A 26,740-nucleotide genomic window follows, 5' to 3' on the forward strand; every position below is an offset into this window, starting at 1 on the left:
GGGCAACGTAAAGTGCGCACGCTGCTGACGGACGGCCTAGCGTGGGTGGGGTCGTGCAGGGATCACCTGGAGAGCACAGCGAGATAAATCGGCCTTTGCACGCCAACCTGTTTCCTTCGTGATAACCAGACACCAGCCTCATCTCCCTCTCCCAGATGAGCGCGCTTACATCTATTCAGACTGCCCACAACGTTCCACGCCCGGATCTACCGGGCACAATAAAGGCTCAACAGCGCTATCTTGTGGCCACATAATGACAATGGTTTTTCCCTGCTAGGACAAACAACAGGATTTGATTAAGGACAGAAGCGACATCAAGAATAACAAAAGCACATCAGTTAGCCAGGAATGCATTTTTATTGACTTCACACTTGGAAAAGCATATCAGAAGGCACAGGAGTAGTTTATCATGTAAACCAACGTCAAGGTCAAGCCAAGGTCATACGGCTCACTCACAACTCGCCCTAACGGAAACTTTTGGAATCGAGATAGGGGTTTTCCATCATGCGATCCCGACCTGAGTGCCCTCCTTGTGAGGTTTTCTCGACAAACCATCGCCATCATAGGCCGGAGCTGTACTATATCGAGTTGAGTGTTAAAGTGCCAGCGTGTTCATCCGCTTTACAGTGCTAGCTCAGCTTGACGTTTCAGTGACAGGACCAAAAAAGGCAGGCAAATATTACAAAATACTTCACATACATAGTCCAAATGTTAAAACCGCCCCGCCCGCCTTTTCAAATCGCGTCATCACCACCAAATAAAATGTTGCCATTCACAACAGACCCGCTGGTTTTCCTGTCGGGCAGGCCTGGCCTGAGTCAGCTTTGGCAACGCAGGGTGACTTCGCCATAAGATAAAGCACGACGAGCATTGAGATAAGAAGCAGGAGAGTGTGTGATGAAAAGGACACGCTCCAAAATGGGCAGATTTAACAGGACTGACAGTGGAAACGGCGCGCACTGCGGATACAAAGCAGCAGCAGCAGCCTCCCGGCATATCTGAGATGGAGCCAGATAAGCGCCAATGGGCTCAGGTCAACCTGGCACGAGCGATCCAATTTGAACATGAAATTGCTTTTACTGAGACAATGGACTTTTCTTATGTATTGAACAACACATCTGACTCACATGCCATTTGTCTTCATTTCACAGGCGCACACTGCAAACGCAGCTGAGGTTCGACAATGACCAGATGTTGTTCGGGAGCTGTTTCACATGGCGAGCAGCCCATCCCAGCCGGCATTGCTCCTTAAGTGCGGCTCATACCCACTTGAAATTTAATTCATAAACAGCTTCACTTCTAAAGAAAATTAAAACCCACATCAAGTTTGCAATTAAAAAATGGTGAGGAAGAGAAAAAAAGTCTTTAGTCGTGGCTACTCTCCAAGGTTCCGTCGGAACGCATTTCATCTCCGCAAAATGAGGTTTGAGGTTTTGGTTGGAGTTGCCCAATTGCGGCGTTTTCACCACATGTTTGTTTGAGGTGAGATGACTAAAACCCTCCTACTAAAACCCTGCTACATGGAACTGAATAAAATAAGGTTAATTACAAAGAGTGTTTGTTAAAATCTAGAATTAAGAAACAGTACAATGCAGTTATGTGAAGGGAAATCAACACAAGAGTTGATTTGAAAGAAAGAAAAAAAATGTAAACAGTTCAGTCCTTTGTGGACTGAGGTTCTTCGTCTCTGAGTCGACCCCGAGCCGCTTCCCAAATGAGCCCGTCTGAACTTTCAGCGAGTCCAAAGGCATCCACACGGCTCTCTTGTCAAAGCCGCCGCGCGACGGTAGCTATTTGATTTCGTCACCTGCCGTGACACGTACCCAATTAAACGCGTGGCGGCGGTCATCCCGGGGGCCGCAGGGCTTGTTGCATGTAACCAGAGAGCGCGTCCCAGTTTCTCCACAGGAAGGCCGTGAGGATAACCAGCAGGAGGGTGGAAAACGAGCGCGAGCGCGTCTTCATCAGAGGCACCACGCAGTTGGCCACGGTGGACACAAAGACCAGAAGGACAGCCATCAGGGCCAGCAGCACGTTGATCAGTTTGCCTAGGAGCGTCCTGGCCGTGGCATTTTCCAGCCCCTCCAACTGCACCACCTGCTGTTGCTGCTGATGGAGCTCCATCTTGGAAATTCGCGTCTGACACGCCTCCAGTGCCTCCTGCCCAAAGACATTTAACAACAGGTCACTAACAATTCCCTAGTGCTTACATTTCTTTGGTAGTCAAGTACAGAAGTCTCATAAAAGCCCAACAACTCAATCAATGCAGATCTCAATTGCAGTTGACTTGCCCTCCCTCGAGTTCAATTTTTTTCTTTGTGTCATGTCGGTTTATTAGGGACAATAATGAGCGCACTGTGAGTGCACTCTTGAAAGAATTTCCTTAATTTGATCGAGCGCGGTTGCACGTGATTAAAATGAATAAACGAATGCCATTCCTCAAAAATGATCACCACATGATCACCACATTTTAATCATGTGCAACAGATGCGGATGAAAGACTTTTTTTTTTTCACTGTAGGCTTGAAAAAGTTGTCAGACAACTCAAGCAGCTGAAACAGCTCTCCACGAGTGACTTCCCGCCATTGTAGTAGAAAATTATTGACAGTTCCAGTATACGGATCGTGAGCACCCCCTACTGGCGAGAAAAGGCGCAACAGAAACAGAAGTCACCTCCAAATAGAAGGCTTGTGTTGTGACTAAACAAACAGACTGGGAGGATGACAGCATTGTTGGTTTCGTCTTCCTGTTTAGAGTGTCAACATGCACGTGCGTGAGCGCCACACACTCATTCTTTTGACAGTTGAAACGTGACGCCTCGTCCACGTATGCCTCAGGGTGCCGATGACAACACACCTTCACATCATTGTTTTGCGTCAAAATGATAGACGGGACCAACCTGACTGTCTCGCGCCCTCTCGTACGACTGGTAGGCGATCTTCTCCTCCAAGCTGGCCAGCTCCTGTTTCAGGTTCAGGATCTCATTCTGGTGAAGTTCTGTCAGGTCATTCAGCTGCTCCTCCAAGTGTTCACACCTGAACGCACGCACACACGCACGCATGTACGGACGTAAGTAACAAGCTTAAAGTAAAAAAAAACACACACACAGTAGAAATGGACACAGAAGCCGCCTAACTCAAGTGTTGACAAGATTAGGCCGCGCTAACTGATCTGCTGATCTAATCGTCCAATCAGAGTGCCACGGTGACAAAACGCACCACGAGGCAACAGTAGCAAAGACAAACATGCAGGGCTTTTTTTGGTCAGTGGAGCCAATAACAGTGAGGAGACCACAAATTGTGACATGCATTACACTAGTAGCGCCCCCCAGTGGTAATTAATGGATTCCAAACTGTCGAATGTAACAGTGAAGTGGCCTATTTTTTTGCAAACCATTACTTTTGTTGAGCACAGTTCAGTTGTATTTAACATTGAACGAACTGTTTTCAAACATTTATTTAGGTAAAATTGACAGTGAACTTAAGCACAGTACATATTGCGTTTTTGTTTCCTTAGGCAATGCTGAATGCTGATGATCTTAAAAAAATAAATAAAAAAAAATCAGAATAAATCCATTTGATGACCACTTTGGCCTATCCTAATGTTGGTTATGATAGTGGGACTTGGACAGCCAAGTATTTTTTTTTCAGATGTTTGAGGTTTAACACGATTGTGTTAAAATGTATTAAAAAATATATACAACCATAATTGTTCTGTAGACAAAAAAAAAACTTGTTGCTTGATCCTCATTGCCGAAAAGGTAAAGAATTCATACGGTTTCTGGAGACACTTGGCAAAGTGGAGCGAAAGACATGTTTGGTTGTCATTTCTGTGGCATGATGGCTTGAGATGTCGCAACAGAGAGACAAAAGAAGTGTGTGTATGATGCACTCACGCCACCATTTGTGTGGCCTTACTTCCACTATACAAAATGGCACAAAGTAGAAACTAGATTGGTCGCAGATTTAAAGAGGAATTAAATGAGTCAAAGTTCTACAAAGCATGTAGGGTGTTTCAAATTTGTGACCCATCACTTGCACACTTTGTGTTGTACACCCATCCTGAAGCAAAACACCTCACTTTTTTTTTCCTCTTCTCTCAACCTCCAGGCTCAGGACCGGCAATGGCTGGGAATCAAACCCAAGCCACACATACGAAAGGCAGCAGCATATTATGCCAACTACACTGCTTGTGTGTCAAACAGGGACTTTCTCGGGCAATCTAATATTTTCTGAAGATTGGAGGTTTTTCACCAAACTAGGACTTTACGCGACCGCTCTTGAATGTGGTTGGCTGAAAGACGCTTACCTGAAGCGTTCCTCGTGCAACGCCTGCATGAGGAGTGTGTAGTCCCGCTGATACTGACTCTTCAAGCCATCCAGAGTCTCCTCCAGCCTGGCCTGGTTCTCCCTCAGCTCCTGGACCTCCTGCAGCAGCAAGTCCACGCCAGAGGCGTGAGCCCTCTCCAGCATATTTCCCTTGGAGCTGGGGGGGCCGCCGGGCGCCCCCGCTGTGCTGTTGGCCCCGGCCGAGCCGGAGGTGGCGCTCGAGCAGTCGTCCTCGCTGCCGTACTTGGGACTGGATTGGAAGTGATGACCGGCGGCGCCCAGCGAACGAGCTGCGGCGACGCCTTCTTCCCCCGAGTGCTCGTCCAGCGAGTCTTTGAACGACGAGATGTTGTCTGCGCTGCCGAACTTGTTCCGGATCAGCGAGGCGATCTCGCGCGGCTTGGAGACGACGGCCCCGGCGGCCGAGTGTGTGGCGTGGGAGAAGCTGGACAAGCCTCCTTTGACGCTGTCCACCACACCCTCGCTGAAGCCCGTCACTTTGGCGCCCACATCCTTCAAGCCTTGCTGCATGTCCCGAAGAACATCCTTGGGTTGCCGGGGGATTCCGTTGTGCTCCGCTTCCCGCAGCTTACGGTGGTAGTGCTCCAGTTTCCTTTGCAGCTGCTGGATGCTCTGCGCTGACTTCTGGTTCTTTTTCTCAAAAACCTGCCGGCGACAGCAAATATATTTGAAGTACACGATCCACAAAAAAGTAGGGGACTAAAATGAACTATAGAGGTGAAGTGATTTTTGAAGAATGAAATGTCTGAATTGCCCTTAAATTGGAAAGCTACCTGCTTAATGCGCGTGCTTTGCTGTTTGTCCGCATTGTTTGCCAGTTTGAGGTATTCGGCAACATTGTCGTCACGGGCTGTCTGCTCAATCTTAATCTGTTCTGTGAGTTTGAGGATCTTCTGCTGCAGCTGGGAGATGGCCTGCTTGGTGCGCTGAGGATCCAGAGTCGCATCGTCCGAAGAGTCGACAGCAGGAGGAGTTTGGCTCAACCCGCTCACATCTGACCGCTCGACCTGCAACCACGACACAGGAAGTGAGCGTGATAGTCACTTGAAGCTAACGATGACTTTGAGAAGAATAAATAGTATGTTTGGCATCGTGAGTTTTTTTTTTTGCTGACAGATTAAGAAGAAGGTTCTGCTTTTCTGCTGAATGTCATCTGAAAAGTGAGAAGTTAAGAAGGCCACTTGCGGGCAATCGTCGCAATGCTTTTTTTTTTTTTCCCGTTTCAAACTTTACAGTGAAATGAAATAAGCCAAAAGAAGAAACTCAGAAATTCAAGAGCAAATCTCTAAGAAGCAAAGCAAACCCTGGAACCTTGGGTTACAGAACACTCCTTTTTACAAACAATTTTTCTTCTTGTGCTACGTAACCATCATTGGCAAGACTCAAATCGCATGAATATAAACTGAAAACTTATTGCATCCCTCCACGGCAAGAGGCAGAAAGCTTGTGGCAGAAAAGTAGGGCACTCTGTTGTTATCGTATATTTAACAGACTGACAAATGAGAAATTTTCACCAGTGGTTGCGTGCAATAGAAAAGGAAATTAATCTTTTAAATGAGAATGAGAGATTCAACTTTGTGAATATTTCTTTAACTAAAAGCGAGACAAGTTTGCATAGAGAGATGTAATCAATTAAAAGACAGTTAAAAATGGATCAGAACTTCCCAATATTTTATTAGAAAGCAAATTTCTATAGAGGGGCTACGGTGCTCATTCCTTTTCTCCTACAAGATGAGTTTTGGGGCTGAAATTGATTTCATGCATTTTCATCTCTGTCAATGGGGAAAAATGACCTCTCTTTATAAGTGCTTTAGGTTACAAATAGGTTCGTAACTTAAACACTGACAGTTATAATGATTTTGTACAATGACTCATAAAGGGACTTTTCCAACTGTGGAATCGCGGCGGTTAAGTTGAACACACAGCTGATGTGCTCGCTGGAACCCGTTATTTTGGTTTCAGATTTAGGAATAGCAACAGGTGGAGAAATATTATCTAAATAAACGCAGTTAATCTTGGAAGAACATTTAATGGTTCTACCTGTCACTATGCGTCACTGACACGGTTGAGTAAATAATTCATTCTCGGACCAACGTCTGTCCCTTCTAACTTTGCACAGCCACTTGCTAATCCTCCGCATCAAGTCAGGTGGCACTTGACACTAAAGTTCAACACCCGAACACTCCAATAAGCTTTTTTTGCAAGTGAGTTAAGAAAATCAACGCTCACCTTTCCGTTGCCCATTCGCAGGAACTTTTCCCAGTGCATTTTGACCAAAAACGAAGGTTTGCTTTCATCTATCTACACCGAGACGGTTACAAAGCCGTGGCGTCAGCGTCCGTCAGTCTTTATACTGACACTTCTTTCTTCTTAACAGCTTTGTCTGTCAGTTTGTGTGCGGCACTAAACCGGCGGCCGTCCGTCCGCGCGGCTTGCTGTGAAAGTTCTGACCTCAAACCGAGCGCTGTCACAGATACGCCTCTGTCATCTCTTAAGGCCCCGCCCACAATCTCTTTCATTTGTTAAGGCCCCGCCCATAACCTCTTTCATTTGTTAAGGCCCCGCCCACAACCTCTTTCATCTCTTAAGGCCCCGCCCACACAGCCCGGACTATGACGTCATCCTGCTAATCAAGAATGACCGAGGAGATTGCACGTTTATACAACGGTTTGGGTCAACTTTGATGGTTAAAATAATTACTAAAATAATAATTAAAATCATTTTTTTCCACTTAAAGTGAAGGTGTTCAGGGTTAGGAGAACTGTCTGTGTTACACTGCGGCAGCATCAAACTGTCCACGCACAATTTGTTCCTCGACACTCTGATGTCTTTGATTTCTCTTTGATGTCTTGTATGTTTCTTTGTCTTTTTCTTTGATTTCGGTTTGATGTCTTAAGTTTCCTTAATGTCTTTTATGTCTGTATCCACTTTGATTTCCTTCACCATTATGATTTCTCGGGTGGGCTTTACCAGTATATTAATAAGGCCATTTTGAATAAAATTCAGTGACAACTTTTGACTTGCTGTGAGCGGCTCCTTACTTAGTGAACCTCATGTATTCACTCATCAACTCCTTTGACAGGATGCGATCAAATGTATCAACGATATTATCAAATGACACACACGAACACACAAATGTCCTCACAGTAAAATTCAAGCTGTAAGTGTAAATCAGGGATTCTGATCATGCTGAGCCAGTCGAGAAGTTGAGAGAAACATAGAGAGATTTAAGAAATCAAAGTTCAAGTCTTAAAAAGATTTTCACAGTCTCTTAAGAGTAAAAAAAAAAAAAAGTATTCTAAATTTAAAAAAAAGTATTCTAAAAAAAAAAAAAATCATGCTCTTTAGTCCCTTTCAGGTCTCCCTTAGTGGTCACCACCACTTCCTGTTCCACCACAAGCGCCTCATTTACTCTTCTTTCTTTCATTTTCCTCAATCATCAACGCCTCAAAGTGAATCTTCCATCTATTCAAAACACAACTGGTTAAATTGATTCTTTAGATAAATTTGCTAAATTGTAAAGAGACACCCAGTAGAATTCAGTTTGAGGTTATTCAAAGGGAACCGGGGGCAAGTGTGAGGTCACGAAGGAGTCAAGATCAACAAGACATCAATACAGGAAGACTGCCAGTGATGGATGCTCTTTGAGACTAATTCAACTCACAGCCACTCCTGACACTGTGTGTCATGTGCCAGCCAATGGAAAAAAAAATACTGGCAGACAAGAAAAACCAGTCAGACATCTTACACATGTAAGATTTAGGTACTTTTTTTGAGGGTTGCATACCAGATTTGACTATTCATTGGTAATATATAGCACACAAACTACTTCATACTGTTAAAAAAGAAAAAAAAGTCACGTTTAAGAAACACTTTGCAAGCACGGCACCTTCTTGACGAGCAGCCAAGACAACGTCATGAATCAGGGAGCAAAAATAGCCCACAAGGCCGACGCGGCACACGACCCACAAGTGACACCTCGTTGCAACACCAGCTCTCCTCACAGCGAGAAACAACGTAGTATTAATACCAAGTGGATAACAAGATTGTGTGTGTGAATGTGTGTGTGCGTGCACGCACGCATGTCATTCCACTGGTCAACAAATTTGAATTAATTGCATTTATTCAGAGATGCAAGGAAGCTTTTCTAGTTTTATCCTATTTTGCACTGATTCAGAATCTGACTTGATTAGTTTCAGGTATCACAATAAATAAATAATTAATCAAATAATCAAATATTAAATAAGTAAAAAGGCAAATAGTTGAATAAATAAATAAACAAGCATGTTTACTTGTATGAAAAAGGCAAATATTTAAATAAACAAACAAACAAACAAATAAATAAATAATAAATAAATAAATAAATAAATAAATAAATAAATAAATAAATATAAATAAAGTTTACTTGTATGAAAACTATGCATAAATTAAGGTTTAGGTTCAGGATTTTTTGGGGTCTTGTTATAGCTATAAATTACAACACATGGTAAAATCCATATTGGCAAGAAAACATTTAAATATCTCAAATAACTTATGTGCTATAAAAAAAGACAAGACATTTTTAAAATACATTTGGGGACACACAAATGTATGATTGTTATGATTAAGAATAAATAGCACAATAAAATATAAACTTTTTAATGCAAGCTGTGTTTTTACTCGTTGTCTTAATCTCTTGTTCCACTCGCGGAATTGAGAAATCATACATTCCTCATTTCATTACTTTCCTTTACTATTTTCGTGACTTTTTCCTCCCCCAGTTCAGGTTTTGCAATGTATGCCATCTGATGGACGTTATCCTACAGATAAGAAGGGCAAAGGACGAGTCAGTTAACGCCTTTGAGCTGAAGAGCTGGAGATCGAGGTACAAGAAGACGCAGTGATAAGAAAGGCCCGGTGAGCCAAACACACTGGCACCATCAGCGCCACACATTACGTCAGTCAGTGACGTCATGTCAGTCATTCAGGTGCTGTCCATGAGTTTGTCACAACTTGTTACCCGCGGGGGCTCGGAATTCAAGGCATGGGGACACGAGTTGATCCCTCAGACAAAAACAATAAAGAGACTACATAGACTCTTTCTCTTGCCCCATGGCGAGTCAAACTGGGTCCACCTGCTTTTGGACCAGGTTGCGATCCTGCGATCCGAGTAAAGCTGGTTGGAATAACTCAGATTTCACTCGGCCTTTCCTCAAGCTGAGAGGGACAACGTAGTCTGACTCTTCGGCTGTATCGGCGCTATCACTACAGAGCGTTACAAACTTGCATAATACATTGTGTCATTCACAGCACGCTACTTTCAAATGATGCGAGAGGATTGGGAGAGGTGATATGGAAAGAGGCCTCTATAAACACACACACACACACACACACACAATTGTATTTTGTGCAACTTATTAGAAGCTCTCGACAATGTGTTTAACATGACTGAAATGAAGAATGATCTATTGGACCACAAGTTTTTCTTTCATTTATAAATTAAAATTAAAATTACATTAAAATAACATACAATACATGTTGCCAAGCCATGTCACACTTGTTCTCTGATTTTTTTGCACATGGTTTTAGTTCCCACACAACCAATTAAGGCTGTGCTCAAACAAGTCACATAAGAAAAACGTCTTTAAAAAGAAAATCCGCATTTCTTTCTGCTTTAAGGGGTTCAAAGAGCTAACAATGAAGCCCATTCATTAGATATGGAAACTTACATAACCCCATGTGATGCTGGAAAAGGGGTATTTCGCTCACACACACACAAACACACACACACACACACACACGATTGTATTTTGTACAACTTATTAGAAGCTCTCGACAATGTGTTTAACATGACTGAAATGAAGAATGATCTTACATCCTTAAAGTTGGATGATGATGATGAACAAAAGGGTGACTCACGGTGGTAGGTGTCGGAGGCGGTGAGGTGTCAGCAGTTACCAGATTGAAGATGACCTCCATGGCGAGAAGACACATACGCACATGTGGGGATTAGACTGGTGTTTGTTTTCCTTCGGGAAGGACAACAGTTGGCGTGGAGGTCAAGATCGCAACTCAGGGCATTGACCACTCATCACTCACTCGGGATGGATCCACTTCATTGCTCACTTGACTCAAAAGCCCACTGGGCAAAGACTTCTCTTGACTGCAGAAAATGGGCGAGCGAGCCTTGGGGATTTTTACTAACAAAATATCCAGAAAATATAGAATCCTATAATCCATGATTTGAACTCAGGGAGCTGAAACTGCCCCACACGTGTTCAGTTTTAATTAGAACAAACATTGGAGCTTTAACAAGCACGACTCCAGACAGCTAGCATTGCCGTCAAAGGAGAGGAGAGCAATCGGTTTCCACTATGGATACCTTGCCGCTTAATCAGATGAAGTCTTCCAAAGCCGGATGAGGAGAAACATTGGACGAAAAGATCGAATGTGAGAGGAGCGCAGCAGCATGCATCAGGCGAAAAAAGAAGTCCACGGGGAGCTGTTGCTGAGAGCTCGACGGAGTGAGTGAGGGAGCCTAGAGTTGTTGAGAAAAGCTTCTTGCAAGGGGGGGCTTTTATTTGCTTGGCTGTTCCAGGCCCAATTACGTGGAAAGAGTGGCCTCCTTTTCAATGATCCCAACACTAGATTGTCACAGCCAATAAGTTTACCGAGTGATCTCGCACTAATGAACCAGCTACCGCTGACCCCCGGCCAGCCGGGGGTTTTCTCCTGACCAACTGCCAGAACTGAAATTTACCCACATTGGGGGTATGGAAGACAAAGGTTTGGTCAGACAGATCAAACCCATGCAAAGATGTAGAGAAAACTGCAGATCCCACTTCATAAAATCATGTGATGATTACAAGGCATCCATTCAAAACCTCTTATGGGTGACGGAGTCAACATTCTAAAGTCACCATCCGAACAAATATGAGTGAATTCGTACAATCGATCTGCTTTGTAAAACATGTTTTGACTGGGCCACCATAATAAATAGACATTATTCGGAATTACTGACATTCCCATGACCTTTGAACTAATAATGTGGGCTAAAACTTTGTGGTCTTGATGCAGAGATTGATTTCAAGAAAAAAATCAGCACATGGATGACACCAGCCTGCTCCAAAGGAGGTGGGGGACGAGCAGAGAATGAATGCAGGCTTTAATGAGGCGGCGGGTGCAAATCGGGAGTGCGGGAAGGATTTAGGGAAAAGGCTACTTACATAAGAACTAGCCTCACTCACATGGAGAATGTGCGAGTGTGTAGGTCACTGATCCCCAGGACCATAAGTCTTGACATTGCGACACAAAATCACATACCATTGTGTATATATTATATATATTATATTATATATTTCCAAGTGGGAAATCCATCTTGGGCACATGACGTGGCATGGCTGCATTACATTGATGGACGGCACGTGGACATAAATAAAATATTAGAGCGCCTCTAGGCACAGCTGCAACTGTGAGTCATTACTCATCACTTAGGGCAGGGGTGTCAAACTCATTTTTGTTGCCAGTCACATCGTCATCATAGTTTCCTTATTATGACTGTCTACCCAAATAAAAGCATGAACGCCTCATATTACATACAGTATAGACTACACAACAGATTGATGACTAACGTTTTCAAATCTGAAACAAATTAAAAAAACATATATATTTTGAAAAGATGAATGGTAAAAAATATGCTAACAATATCTATTTTTTAAAAGTGGAGATAATTTGCAATTTTAGAACTGACATGAATTTGATTTGTCTTTGCAGGCCACATAAAAGGATGTGGCGGGTCGTATCTGGCCCCCGAGCCTTGGGTTTGACTTAGGGGAACTCAACTGTGGGCTTTTGACTTTCAGGTTTCTGTCAGAGACAGCTGAATTCCAATCATTCTGCACCCTCCGCCCGGCGACACTGTTTTGTGGGGGTGACATGCTCTCCAGCCGTTCCTGTCAGTCGAGGAATACTCAAGGGTGACTCAGACCTTTCTGTGCTCGACATGTTCATAACATACTCAGAATTGCATCGGGCTCTGCTGCACAATGACAACTTCCCCAAGTGGGCCAATCAGCTAGAAAACACAAAATACCGACAGGTGAAATTCACCACTGACATAGATGAAGGATGGGACTGTATTTGGCAGTAATCTGTGGTCCGACTCCAGACCAAGTTGCACAGATACACAGATGGACATTATTTTATGACGTATGTAAGTGGCCAATTGAGAACAGGCCGGATTATCTCACCGAATGACTCACTGAGGAGTTGAACTTTAGGCTGTTATATTGCATGTCATTCAACCTATCTCCAACCCACAACTGTGTCTTGTCCATAGAGGCCAATGAAGTTCTTCTACACCTAACTCTTCTACCCAGAGCAATACATTGTCTTGTGGCGTTCCACATGGCTCCGTTTTGGGGCCCATGTTATATTGATTTGAAGTTAGCACTTATTTAAATGCAGACACGGGAAAAGTAAAGCCAGTGTACCATTCAAACAGAGCCTTTCCTGCAGTGTTGAAGTGGGAGTCCTGCGATGGTCTCTGTCAAAGGCCCGATTATAACATGGCCGTGGTCTCCATACACATTTTCTTTTAAAATGCATGAACTGGCACTCCACATGGGTTCAGTTTCTAACTCACGCTAACAGATACCTTGTAAATAAAACGCAGCTTCCGGTGACGTCATGTCATCTGATCCGAGGCCATACATTATAATTCAATTATTAATTTGACATACCGAAAAAAAACTCAATATTATCATGTCTTACTCATGACAATTGGACAATATTGGTACAGATTTTAGCAAAGATCATACAAGTTGACACATGATTTGACCTTTAGCCCTCTTCAACCAAAGTTTCACAAAGAGCTTAAGTCTTAGTTGAGTGACCCCTAAGATCACTCAAACGAGGGGATTGTTAGATTTAGGCCTCTTTGGCACACATAATTACATAAGTGAGTTTAGCTAGGCCATTATATCGCTCCGACCTTTCCGTTTGCTCAGGTCTTGTTTAACCTATCTACTGTATGGGATCCTTTGGCACACTTATGGGTTGAAACCAGTTAAGAACATGGAGTCACACATAGGAACATTCCGACACACTATGCTGCTCTACTGTGTAGGTGTGGCTAAAACAGTTTAAGATCAAGAGTCATTTTGGGCACGAGAGACATTCTGGCCAATATATAAGTGACAGCCAAAATTCATTTTTGGGCACCTAGCCATGGGTTAATAATATATGTAAGGAAACACTGCTGCTTTAATAGCTTCTTTCACAGAGCCGATCAATGATGTCATTGACTGATCTGTCAATTAAAGATATTACGACCAATCACAAAATGTTTATAAAATACAAAATAATGTAATTCAACCAATCAGATAAGCGTTAAATCTAACACGTGGTCACCATTGAGGAGTGGATGGACCAGGCTGTTCAACTGAGATCTATTTTGATGCGGCGGTCACACTTTCATGATAAAATCACAGACAAAGCAAACAGATTGGAAGTTTTTTTTCATATTTTCGTCTGATCAGCAATTTTTCTCTACCATTTTATGAAGCGTCTTTGTGCTTTATAAACTTTCATTTGGTGCATTTTTGTGGGGCATGCAAAAATAGGAACGTAAAATAAAGTGAACAAATGTATTTGGTTGAGCACAATTTATTTATACTCAGTTCATTGTGGTTATGTAATGGTGAAAGCAAAAGGGCACTGGTCCAAAATGCAAAGTCGGTCCGGGCCAGGATACCCGCAGTGGCGCGTCATTTTCTAGGCAGGATGAGGACGCTGAATAATCTAGAACAATCAATGCCGCTTTTTTTTTTTTTTTTTGCCCGGACTGATCATTTGGAGTGGCCCCATTCTCATCCGCATGAATCCAGGCTCTCTTCCGAATTCCTCATTCAGGCCTCAGTGCTGTTTGGGAAGTCTGAGCCACACTGCTGCCCAGAAGCGGTCCATTTCATAACAAAATGACATTGTGTGAATAGAAAGTTGCTTAGCAATGTACTTTTTTTTGTTTATTTCACCTGCTCTGACTATCCAACAATTAATGAGATGGTCTTTCTCTTTTTTTTCAACTTTCATCCAATTCAAAAGTTAATTCACCATTAAACTAAAACCCCCATTGAGACAGTGAAACACACAGGCTCACTTTTGCCTTCTCTCACGCAAAATTAGAACTACTGATCAAATTCATCCATTTCAAGCTCGACTGATACTGTTACTTCGCTTGTATTGAAACTTGAGTGCGTAATTAGAAATGAAACTCAGTGTCACTTAGCAGGACGCAGCTGCTCAAGCATTCCCATTCACTTTGTCACATTTCTCGCTCCATGTGAGTTCTTGCAACCCGTACACAGTCATGATAATATTAATGAAATAACCAGGGAAGTCACCTAAATTACAAATAAATTTATTTATACACTAGCTATGCCGAGGACAGGCACGACCACTAGGTGGCGGAAGGTATCATAAACTTGCTGCCATTCATTCATTGTTTTTCTGCTAATCTATCAGCTTTGTGTTCAGGGAATTTTACACCTTTGGATGTAAACAGTAAACTGAGACGAGATCATCATGATTTCAGTATTCATGTTTTTGGTGATAATTGTGTTTGTTGGTGTGCTAAAATAGCAAAAATGGTGGGAAACTAGAGTATTAGTACATGTTTACATTTTTACTCCACTAAGGGGTGCTACCGCACAAAATATCTTATGTCTTTTAATGCAACTCTGTCCACAAAACACCACCATAATGCCTTCATTATCAAACTTCTGACTAACCAACGAAGATGAGTAAAATGGAGAATATACCACGGCAAACCTGTCTGTGCAAGTCACATACGGAAATAAAGCTTCTGTCGTTTCTCACTCTGACACACAGGATGTTTCGATGCTTTTTAGGGGTGAGAAATATGCTGAGATTCCCTCGGGTTTGACATCACATTTGCATGCATGTGCGTCCAATGTGGGTCAGTAGAGCATAGCGGAGCTCACTGAATCCAGAGCCTCATTCATCATTCATTAGCTCGACTCAAACCAGACAGCGTGAGCAGGGAGTGGCAGTCATGCGAGGTCTGTCGCTTTCCTCAAATTCTCCTCAGAATGCCTTTATTGCATTCAAATACAAATAAATTGGAGTGAAACAAACTCAACACATAAAATGTACCTAAAATAACGTTCAAGTAGTAAATGATGAATTGCTATTCATTGATAAAAGTTTCATTGTTCTGCCTGTCATCATATGTCGCTGGCATAGATAGGTGACCAAAAATATTGGAATCAATGAATACGATTCTCAAATGCAGGCAGCACCGTTGATGATCTCATGGCACCCTTGTTTGGGAATCAGCGAGGACGGCAACATGCGGGTCAAAGTTGAGCATAACATCCTCGGTGACCCAAAATGCGGCAAGCCCAGAACGGCTGTGAAAACACTCTTGATATGCACGCGTGCATGCCCACGCTAATGTTCCCACACGCAAACTGTGGGAGTAGGAACCAGCTGCAGGCCCGAAATAACAACATAAAGGACGACCGACCGCAAGCGACTCCCTGTTGACATCATACGCGGGTCGCACAGGCACGTGAATCGACTTCTCGGCAATCAACTTGAACATGCCCTCCCTTCCAACACAAAGCTTGCAATTAACTTGATTGAGTTCCATGAAAAACAATCATGATGTATTTCTAAGCATGACATGACACCACTATGGTAAGAAGTGTTTCGACTTATTAGTCCTCTAAACGATTCCTCCACTGCTCAAGACAGATGAATTTGTCCCTGACAAATCAAGCGGAAGACATGCTGGGTCACAATCTATTCATAGCGGAGGAGAAATGAAGTGGGGCTGCAGATTAGCATATGAAACAGGTTTGAAGTTCACAGCTTGCTAGTTTCAATTTCCCCACGACTCCATGAGTCACGCTATTCACTCGCGAGCATTCCCAAAGTCAACTTTGCTTTCTGTCCAGAGTGTACGAGAAGGCACGTGAGAAGAAACACAATCTTACCTTGGAATTTCCATGAAGACTGAAGCGCTGTACCATCTTCCCTCATGACACGGTTCAACCCTCCGCTTTGCTCCTTTGCCCTCATCTACCTCAAAAAATAAACTGCCTGACGCTGCTCAATCCATAGATAACACACACACATTGAAGGAACATCGGCTGCCATCTTCACACATTTCACGTCTACACTGCATGTGCCTGCTGTGCAAACACTTGAGGAGAGTGAGATGGACGGATGAAAAGGATGAGGGAGGGCAAGCAGGGAAAAGGGCAGAGCTGCCCAATCACTCCCAAACACACACACACGTGCACAAATGTTTTGTCAAACACACACTCCCACAGAATATCTGACACTTGAGTTACACACGCACACACATATACACTAAAGCAGCGCCAATGACAAGACAGCTGTCATACACAAAGCCGGCCGGCGTCCTGACTTATCTCGAAGGAGGCATGGTTGCCTCCTGCTTCCTGCCTGTGAGAGGAGAGGAAAGGAAAGAAGAGGAGGGGAGGAGGAGGGAACAGCTGACTGACTGCCTGTAATATGTCCCTGATGTGACGCGGGGGGGTCACAAAGGAGAAAAAGGCCAGCGGAAAGGAGAGAATGAGGGAGGAAGTATTAAAAAAGAAAGACAAGGACAGTGCAGGCTTGATGGCAACCTTCCCCCTTTTGACACATCTGCAAATGGCAAAATGCAAACCTGGTCAAAACACCTTGAGGAGGACCTTCTCTGTTGCTATGGTAACCATATCAGGGGCTAGTTGCAGGCTGCATACTGCATGTTTTAGGATAACCACTCCGATGACAATTGACGTGTTGATGTGTACAGAGTCATGGCGCACAGGTAGGAGATTGAAGATGAATGGGTAGCCATCAACAGAGTGAAGAAGCCCCAAAAGACTGCTGCTTCTCTCGGTCCATTACTACAATCCAACTTGCTTAAACCGGATCTTTTCAACGCAACGCCCACAGACTTCAGCATAACAAGAACTATGTAATAATAATAATAATCATAATAATAATAATAATAATAATAATAATATTGTTTACAAACATTCTCATAAGACAGGACATTAGTGATGATGTCAGTCACCATAGCTACCACCCCATAAATCACCTTCCGAACTTTACTGCTTGAACACCGCCCTCTGGTGGTTGGTTTGTCTCACTGTCACGTAGAGAGCATGAGATGACCCCGGGTCCTTTAGTGATTCTTAGGGGTATTGCAGGTCGTCAGCGAAATTGGAAATGGAAAATTATTATAACATTTCAAAAATAAAATTGATGTATTATTAAGCTTGAAATATTTTCCAGCTAATTTTGTGAATTATTAACCCATCCAAATTATGTCAAATGTAGCTGAGATTCCAAAAACAGACATACAGATGTAAATAAATAGCCTGTGTACGTCTATCCTCCTTCGGTGCAAATAATAATAATATTCTGCCAAAGCAGAGCTCCCCAAGTTGCTTCTTGTATGAAATATTTATCCATTGTCAGGAGATAATGTGCACAGCTTCCACAAACAACAGGGCTGCAAACATAGAGGCACTAGTTTACAGACGCAAAGTCAGCATTTTCCCCTTTGCCTTTTAGTTGCTATATTTAGCAACTTTTCCAAATGTACTAGTGACTCTTTTACAGAAAGATGAATCATTTTCACATTCTGTTCTTAATGGCAAGACAAAACCCCCAGGGATCACAGTGCACTTTAGAGCTAAACAAAATGGTGACATACATCGCGGGGACGAGACAAAAGTGAGAAAATATCAGCAGATGTATGTATTTTTTCAGAATAATAATATCTACATCGTAATAGGTCATTGAAGCCCGGTTCACATGGCAGGATTAGTGGCCCGATTTTAGCCCCGAATGTCCCAGGGTAGGTCAGCCACAATTCTCGTAATGGCTCCAAAAATAATATCAGCAGATAATCCTGCCGAGTGCATGTGGTCTGCTCAGAATGTTCTAGATATTCAACATGTTGGATTGTTTTGGGGCGTGTGCGCTGTGCAATCAAGCACACAGTCAGGCGACATGGCCATGTAGCCTATCAGAGAGCAAAGTGACGAGGAAGAATGGTGGGGAATCCAAACTCTGCTAAATACAAACCAAAAATTGGCGCTTCTTTGTCCGCCATGTTTGCTGACTCTGAAGTCACGTTTGATCTCGGGAGGTTTTGCGAGATTTCCAATCCGATGTGTTGTTTTTGCCGTGTGGCTGCACACCACACGCGGTATGTTCAAAACGCTTCAGCGCTTGTTCTGCACATTTACTATATCGATGTTTGCTCAGATCCCTTCAAAGAGCAACAAGTTTCTATGGTAACCTGTTTAAATGTGGCGGCAACCCAGCATGACCTACGGCACTTCATCAATACTGCACACTTCCAACTCAATGAGAGAGGAAGCAAAAGCTCGAGTTTCACAACAACAGTATTGATGAGTCACTCACCCGCTCCGTCTCATCTGTTGACTGGTAGCCTGACGACAGCACCGCTTCGCCCCCTGTGCATCCGGGGGCCGGGCTACTGGGGGCCGTATCGGTGGCGGAAGAGGAGGAGCGCGGGCGGCTGACGTGCCGTTGCGGATCGTGAGTGTAGCGCCGATGTGGGGCCCGCGGGCTGCCTTTTAAGAGTGGGTCACGGTCCCCGCTGCCGGATCCCTTGCTGCGCCGGCTCTGCAGGCTGGTGCCACGCCTCATCACGCCTGCGGGGCCGCAGCCCCGGCTGGCTGCGCAGGGATCCACGAGGCCGGCGGCTCCGTCGAGCTCAGGTGAGCGGGACCCCGAGGAGTCCTCGGAGGCGGTGCGGGAGAGGCCGCCTGATGAAACTACAGTCAAAAATAGAAGGTACATTTGAGAATGCATGTCCAAGTGCCTGACAGGATGCTGAGCAAGCCAAATGGCAAAGATGAAGGTGAGAATCAAATGAGAGAATGTTGCTTGTATTCAGAGACAGACACTCACTTTAAGAATTGAGTCAAATAAAAATCAGAAAAGGTGTGGGGGTCATTCAACTTCCTGTTGGTAGACACAGTGTGGTGTGTTTAACACCAACAAAGGCCTTTGTCTCATGAACAAATTACTACAAGTCATAAAACAGCAGAGCAATGATAAATGAGGCAAAATAAGTAAAAAATAAAATAAATTGAAACTGACTTACCATCAGTCCAAGTGTCACAAGCTCCCAACCTGGAAGGATTCACTCTTGTGGATCATCTGAGAGAAAGCAGACACATAAAGGAAAGAAAACAAAGTGAATCATTTACTTGAATTCAAAAAGTCACTGACCTCGAGATGCTCAAATACACAAAATACTCCAACCACCTGTTCTTCATGTAATCAGTAGACCGTCACTGCGGAGTAACCGAGATGAAGAAACAACATTGTGTTCTACCAGAAGCTTATTAAGTATCCTGCTGTGACATTTGGGCTTTCTCATGAGGCTCAAAATGATCAAATAGTGCCAACAGAGCCCCAACATTGTCGCTAAAATAAGCTATGAGTTCAAATCAAAGCCGTCTTGTCCGTATTGGTGGGAGAGCGATCACCTCACAACCGTGGAGGCGTCCGGCCCCGCCCTCCTCGCAGCATCACTGACTGACACTGCTGCAAAAAACAAGTGGACACTGTTGGGAAGCACGGCTTGAACTTCCTTTCAGGTCTCTCCGAGCTGATCCAAGCACAGGACTGGATTTTTTTTCCCTTGATTGCTAATGCTTTTATATTCCAACTAAATCCTCTTTTCGATGACAAAGCCTGACCGTCACACAGAATCCGCTTTAATACCCGCACAATGCAGTCATTGCCACACCTTCAAAACAGGATACTTTGCTTCCAACTTTCCTTCAATTCACAATATAATGCTTGAGAGTTTCGGTCTGCGTAGAGTGTTGTGTCGCCGCCGCATGACGGCGATTATCAGCAGTTGGTGACAACCGGGGTCAGCGGCCTCAGCCAGTCAGCAAATGTATCGCAGTCGAAAGGTGAATGTCAAACAATGACACAGACAATGGTCCCTTTGGAAACATGTCGAGTTGGCTCATACCCATCTGCACCACAGACACACACACACATACTAACTATGTGTTGCGACCGTCAATGTTATTGTCTATGCGTGAGGTCGATGGTCCCAAAACACATATTATGGATTTAAAAGGGGATCGATTTGTTTCTGTTTGTATCCATCCATGAAATAATGCTTCCTTCCTAAAAACCCACTTATGCTGCTTTGAGGCAGAAGCAGACACCATGATCAACAGCAACAATTTGCAGCAAAGTGCAAAACAGACAGGACAGAGGATGCACACTGCAAAAAGCCTGTGACAGCCACAAACACAGATTCGTGCAAAGAAATTGACCAGACAGTCACCTTGGGGGCCAGACCCTAAACTAAACATTAAATAAAAATCAAATTTGGAAATAACATTATTATTTGATGTTTATTGTTCATATATCTTTTTCCATTTCATTACAAAACTGAAGGCCTGTCTAACCTTTCTGTGTCAGGCACTTGCTTTAGTGTGGACCGCATGATACTTTCTCTGTACTCCTCATAAATCCAATTGCGGGCCGGACTGGACAATTCAGCGGGCCGGATTTGGCACGCCGGCCGCCAGTTGATTATCATTGGCCTTGCGTGAACTAACAAAAACTTATCTCATTCAGCAGATGTGTTGGGACAGGACTGACAGGAAACATGAACAATTGTTATTGTACTCCGTGTGTGTGTGTCTGTGTGGGTGTGAGTGTGTGAGTGTGAGTGTGTGCGTGTTTTTCATTTTTATGCGTATGTGCTGTCTCTGGGAGGCAGACACTAGCATGTTGGTATCAGTTGAGAGAGCGGAGCAGATGACTTCATCATGCTGCAAAAAGTGTGATAAGAAATGCAGCTTGCTCTTTGTATGGGAAAGAAAAGTGACAGGGGGCGACAGAGGGGCGTCGGCGGCTTGGACGGCGGCAGTCCTGCGTGTGCCTCCACCCGGCCGTGTCAGGTTCAGCCGGCTGGCTGAGAGTGCGTGTGACTGAATGGCTGAATGGAAGGTAGTTCGCGGCGGACAGAAGCGGGCACAATGTCCTATTGTGTAAGCAGCAACTCTCGGAGGCCCAGCTGACAAACTGTAACACTCAGCTTTCCAGCAACACAACCGACTCACACACAAACGCACTCCTACGCTGTCGTGTGCATGAGGAGCAAATTCAAGATGGATTGACGATTCTCACAACAACAGCACATGTGTGTTACGGAAGGATCGGAAAGGGAGCTTGATTTCAGCAAGTGCGTGTGCACTTCAACAAAAGCAATGGTTGCACTGAATGACAAGACAAGTTGATTTGTTTTGCCCTTAATCACAAAAGAGTCTCATAGGGCTCCTAATCAAAACCCCCAACCTCATCAAAATACAAATATTGATCGACATTCGAATGAAAATGAATGATATTCTGCAATGTGATGAAACGCGGTATATCAGAAAAGGATTGTGTTACTATGACGACTAGGTTGGAGGCGAGCTGTTGTTACAAGGCGTGCGGCTATTTGCGCAAAAACAGCCTCAATTCTAAACACCTGACATTTACACTCACGAAGGCCGCACTTCGACACCAAGCATCCAAATTACACTTGTCCATGAAAGTTTCGATGCTTTCACGTGGCACGTAAGGCAGACACATCACTTCGTCCGTCCCCGACATTTCCCAACATCTCGTTATATGCCTCTTCCCAGAAGCTAATGCTAATGGGAGAAACCACTGCAGCTCTGCTTACTGGTAGCCACTCAGCAGATCTCGCTGCCAAGTCAGGGGAAAAGAAAGTTGGAGTGGGGTCGCTATTATGCAAAATCAAAATGCTCCTCATTTCATTTCACGTTTAGAGGAGGGCAGGTACTCCCATCACTTATCATATATCCATACATTTGATGCTATGTTTCAATTATGTTTATTTTAAATGTGCTCAACTGTTATTTTGAGACTAAACTTGAAAAAATAACATTGTTAGTCTAAAAGTATAATTGCATAAGTCACTTTTAACAGCCACTATCAAAATATATCAATGGGTCTTAAAATGTTGATCATTATTCAAATCGTCAAGAACTCCCTTTTTTGAACGATGTATCACATCGTCAATGTGGTGGGAGGAGACGTGACGAGCGCCTGCAAATCTTCCGTGGCACGAAATTTAATGTGCAACGGATCGGCCTTGTTTACAGGACGACGAGTGCGAGCGTGTGCTGGACAACATGTCATGAATCATTCACTATGTCCGCGCCGCTGCTTCATTATTGGCTGCAAATTCTTGGTGCGTGCCATAAAAACACACAACAAGAAGCTTGGCAAGCATTTGATCCATGTGAGAACTGCAAACGGCCTTCTGAACCACAGAGGTGTTTGGGCCAGTAGCTCGTCTCAACAGCGGAAATGTACGGAGACGCCAGATGACACCTCTTCGTGGATGGACGGAGATGACTTCTTCTAGCTAAACTTATGCAAACCAGGAAGCTATTCATTTAAAGTGTGTATGTCTCCAACTTCCAGCACAAATTATTGTGATGATGTCCACTACCTTATTGCGCCCCTTTCCTCAAAGCGGGTATGGAACCGAGGGAAGCGGGCAGCTTGTTGCTACGAGAAACCACAGCTTTTAGAAAGGAATTTCACCTTCATTGGGGAAGTGTGGGAGTCGGTTATACAGGAGACAATGCAGCTCCGGCAACAAAAGAGCACGACTGTGAGCGGTCTAAAATTGGAATGAGAATTGCAATCCAACTACAGAATGACAGTCGGTGTTGTGTACGGTCATTGGTAGCCGGATTATCATTTTGGCATTTATATTCGCAATAGAATTGTGCCATGTCAACCAAAACTGACACTCAGTCACATAGCAAATGAGTTGATTGTTTCTTCTCGGCCAAATCTGAGCATCTCAAATATGAACAGAAAAACGTTTCAACGTGACCGGCAATATAACTTTCCCTTTTTTTCCAAATGGACAAGTCTATAAAACTAACAAATCAGAGACTGACAGGTCATATTTGAGGTTCCGCAACATTTCTGACAATTAAAGAGCTGCTTATCAAATAATCAGAGAAGCGATGCAGATGGCCAACTGCCTCCAGATTGACATTGAATCAAAGTGTGACCAGCGGCAATACCTCTCTGACGTTCTAAAAATATCCACAGAGAAAGATGAGCTTGGCTTCACTTCTACGCTCGTTGCCTTTCCAGCCAAATACGTGGAGCATGTGAAAGGCAAGTAAGTTGTTCATCTTGTCATGTCCTCCACAACTGCATGTGAAGCTCAAGCTGGAGCGGGCCACAAAATCAGAGGAGGGTAGACAATTTTTGAAATGCAACTAGGTGTCAAAATTCATGTGTTACAAGTAAGTGAGTAGTTTAATTTATTATTTAATTTATGATATAAATATTGGTTATTTGCAGCTGTAATTTGATTTGTGTGGAATTGGGTCTAATATAATTGTTCATTGCATCTGTGACCATAGAGAAGATGTGCCTTCCATGTTTGTCTCGTCTTTCCATTGGACATTCTTTCGGAAGATTTTTGGCTTGTCAAGTTTTTGAAAATGATTTATTCCTGCCATTTCCCGTGAAGTCAAGAACAAGGATGGATGGTGCAATCAGACAGTGATGTACCTTGACCTTGGGGTTGACCTTTTACTTTTTATGGAGGTTGTTCTGAGCTTTTTTGCCATTGGTCCTATAAACCGTCTCTTCAATTTGTCATTAATTTTTCTCCACGTCATGAAGGTTCACTCCAGTCTTAGGAATCTTACAGGTGTGTGTTAAATGTGCAACTGCAGTCACAGGAACACCAAGCAGCTTGTAGCTGTTATCTTTAATGCTTGTCTATAATTTATAACTCTCTCGCTTTCCATTGTGTTGTCCAATGTGTTGTTCAGTATGGTACACACCAAGACACAAAATAGCACAGTGACTACTAACTACTACTTTTAAATAAGCTTACAAGTTTGAAGGCACCTGTGATGCAAATCAGAGGACACACCTTGATCTCACATGAGTAAAATGATTTACAATATTTTCTAGATGAAGCATAATTTTTGTCTAGGCCTGTTTCATGAGTTACTTTTATTTTTTAATCGTAGAGTAATATATGAATTAAAATGTAATTCTCATTATGTTGTATTAATTGGTAATCTTATTTCTATTTTTTCTATTCGTCTTAATAACATTTAATAACATTTTTCTTTCATTAACAGCGCGGTATTAACAATTTTGTCAAAAGTGTGTACATGATATGTATGTTATATATGACACGTCTGAGAGTCTAGTGAACACACGTGAGATGCAAACTCTTACGAAAGCACACGTCTAAAAAAAGAAAAATTGTATCTGAACCTCTGTATCATCCCGCCAACAGCTCCACGCGTAAAAAAAAAAAAAAGGTCAACCAGAAAGCAAACAGCGTGTCAGTCGTGCAAACGGACAGAAAGCGCGTCGCGTGCGTGTTGACGCTGTCAGCAGCTTGACAGTCCCGTTAAGATGTCGAGTCTTGATAAGTCAGAACTGCTCACGGGAGCGAACAGCAATAGCAGCGATCTGCGGCTGCTTTCCGCGCACAAAACGCACCAGACCGCATATTTCAGCAAAAACAACGCCCAAGCTGACACTTACATGGCAGGTGAATCACAAAGTGTCTCGCAGAAGCTGGACTGGCTTGGCTAGTGCCGGCTGCCCATGAATTGGTGCGTGCGTCCGCCGTCAGCTACTAACTACGCCCCGCCCACTGACGTCAACCCGCACGACATCAGCAGAGATCGATTCCTCAGTCGGCCGGTCCGAGGTCTCACTTCAATGACTTCGCAGCCCAGGCGAAGGCCCAAAAATAACCCAAATGCTTTCTAACTACAGCCAAGTAGATAATAATAATAATAATAATAATAATAATAATAATAATAATAATAATAATAATAATAATAATAATAATAATAATAATAAATAGCTTTATATAGTGCCATTCAGGACACCAAAGAACTTAACAGATGAGACAAATTGAAAAACCAAAACATTGTACTAATCAATACCCCCATAAGTTCACACCCAATTTTTTTTTTCAATTGATCTTAAAAACACATCAAAATGTTTGATCTGTCATGATTGTTTGAAGTTAGCCTGGCAAGCCTAGTGGGTCTGGTGAGCCTGGTAGCCGTTCACTGCTTATCAGCTTGGCTCAAAATAAATCAGCAAATCAAATTTGTTTACTTGCTATGACATATCCTTCGTAACCTACGTCAATGTCCATCACTCAATATTAAAAATGGTGATGCGAGAGTGACAACTTTGTTTAATTTACCATTAAACTCAGTTTCAAATAACCAACACACAGCTATTAAAAGAAGCATTGGAAGCATTCGTTCAAAAAGAAAAGGTATAGATTTTTATGTACATACGAAGCCCTTTGAGACTTGCCTGTGATTTAGGGCTATGTAAATAAACTTGACTTGACTTGATTTGACTTGACGTCACGTTCACTCTTTACTTGATTGGTTCTGTCTGGAAATGTCTGCTCAGCTTTCAACCTTCGTTACGGTATTTTTTTTCCCCTTTACAAATGATCTGTACGTCACGAAATATACCGCTAGATGGCAGCCTTAGTGCACAGTGCCACGAGTACCTGCTGCTGGTTTCCAGTTGAGGAAAATAAAGGGAGTTAGACTAGAGCTAGGTGTCAAACTCTTGAGCCACTCGTGAGCCAATTTGTAGTTGTGGCTTCCCTCAATGGGCAGTTGTGACGGTGAAACCGAATAAATGTTTGGAAATCTCATCAATTTTACCAGTTTTGAAATCAGAAATCAAAACTAATAGTTTGTTGAATTATTCTTCAAGTTACTGCTAAAAGGGTAACAAAAATGCAACATTTCAAAATTATTGATCTCATATGACAATTCAGCCTTGGTACACATATTAGCAATGGTCAAGGACTTTGAGACATGAGTTGCTATTGCGGTCACACAAAATTGTGTGGTTGGCCAGATCTGGCCCTCGTAACTAGAGTTTAACACCTGTGTGTTCGACATCTAGTTTGCTGTCCGCCTCCTGCAGGTCTTTGGCAGTTTGCACTTCCTGTAGAAATCAGATTAGGCTGTTATAGATTGTAATTGACCCTTCAAATTATTGTTGCCACATTGAAAATCTGTTTGATTACTGATTTAAAAGGTCCTATTATATTAATCAAGGGATGAAATTAGATCAAGTACAAGTCATCAGCGAATGAAGACCTCTCTCTGTGCTGATTGGTGACGACAGTATTTTTGCAGAAATCTGTTTTGGAAAAATCACACCCAAAATATCCCGTAGCCCAACAAAATACCTCTTTAGCGTGTGCCAAAACGGTGAGCTGTCAACAAGTGCACAAAATG

General features: G+C 43.2%; 1 protein-coding gene across 4 annotated transcripts; it reads right to left on the reverse strand.

The window, feature by feature from the left end:
* Positions 1-338: 338 nt before the first annotated feature.
* Positions 339-25,135, reverse strand: tmcc1a (transmembrane and coiled-coil domain family 1a). Of its 4 annotated transcripts, none has more exons than XM_088368981.1 (7): positions 24,996-25,135; positions 19,513-19,568; positions 18,804-19,180; positions 5,123-5,356; positions 4,309-4,994; positions 2,900-3,035; positions 339-2,160 (listed from the first exon to the last, which is right to left on the reverse strand). In XM_088368981.1, the coding sequence occupies exons 3-7, from the start codon at positions 19,050-19,052 to the stop codon at positions 1,846-1,848; spliced, it is 1,620 nt and encodes a 539-aa protein (XP_088225107.1). In that variant the 5' UTR covers positions 19,053-19,180; positions 19,513-19,568; positions 24,996-25,135; the 3' UTR covers positions 339-1,845. The 4 variants fall into 4 exon arrangements, with proteins under 4 accessions (XP_088225107.1, XP_088225108.1, XP_088225110.1 ...); XM_088368982.1 differs by lacking the exon at positions 24,996-25,135 and adding an exon at positions 19,677-19,750; XM_088368984.1 differs by lacking the exons at positions 18,804-19,180; positions 19,513-19,568; positions 24,996-25,135 and adding an exon at positions 16,349-16,854.
* Between the last annotated feature and the right edge of the window lie 1,605 nt (positions 25,136-26,740).

The sequence above is a fragment of the Syngnathus floridae genome, chromosome 2 (genome assembly GCF_059516105.1).
Source record: "Syngnathus floridae isolate MCC-2025c chromosome 2, RoL_Sflo_1.0, whole genome shotgun sequence".
Classification (NCBI taxonomy): Eukaryota; Metazoa; Chordata; class Actinopteri; order Syngnathiformes; family Syngnathidae; genus Syngnathus; species Syngnathus floridae.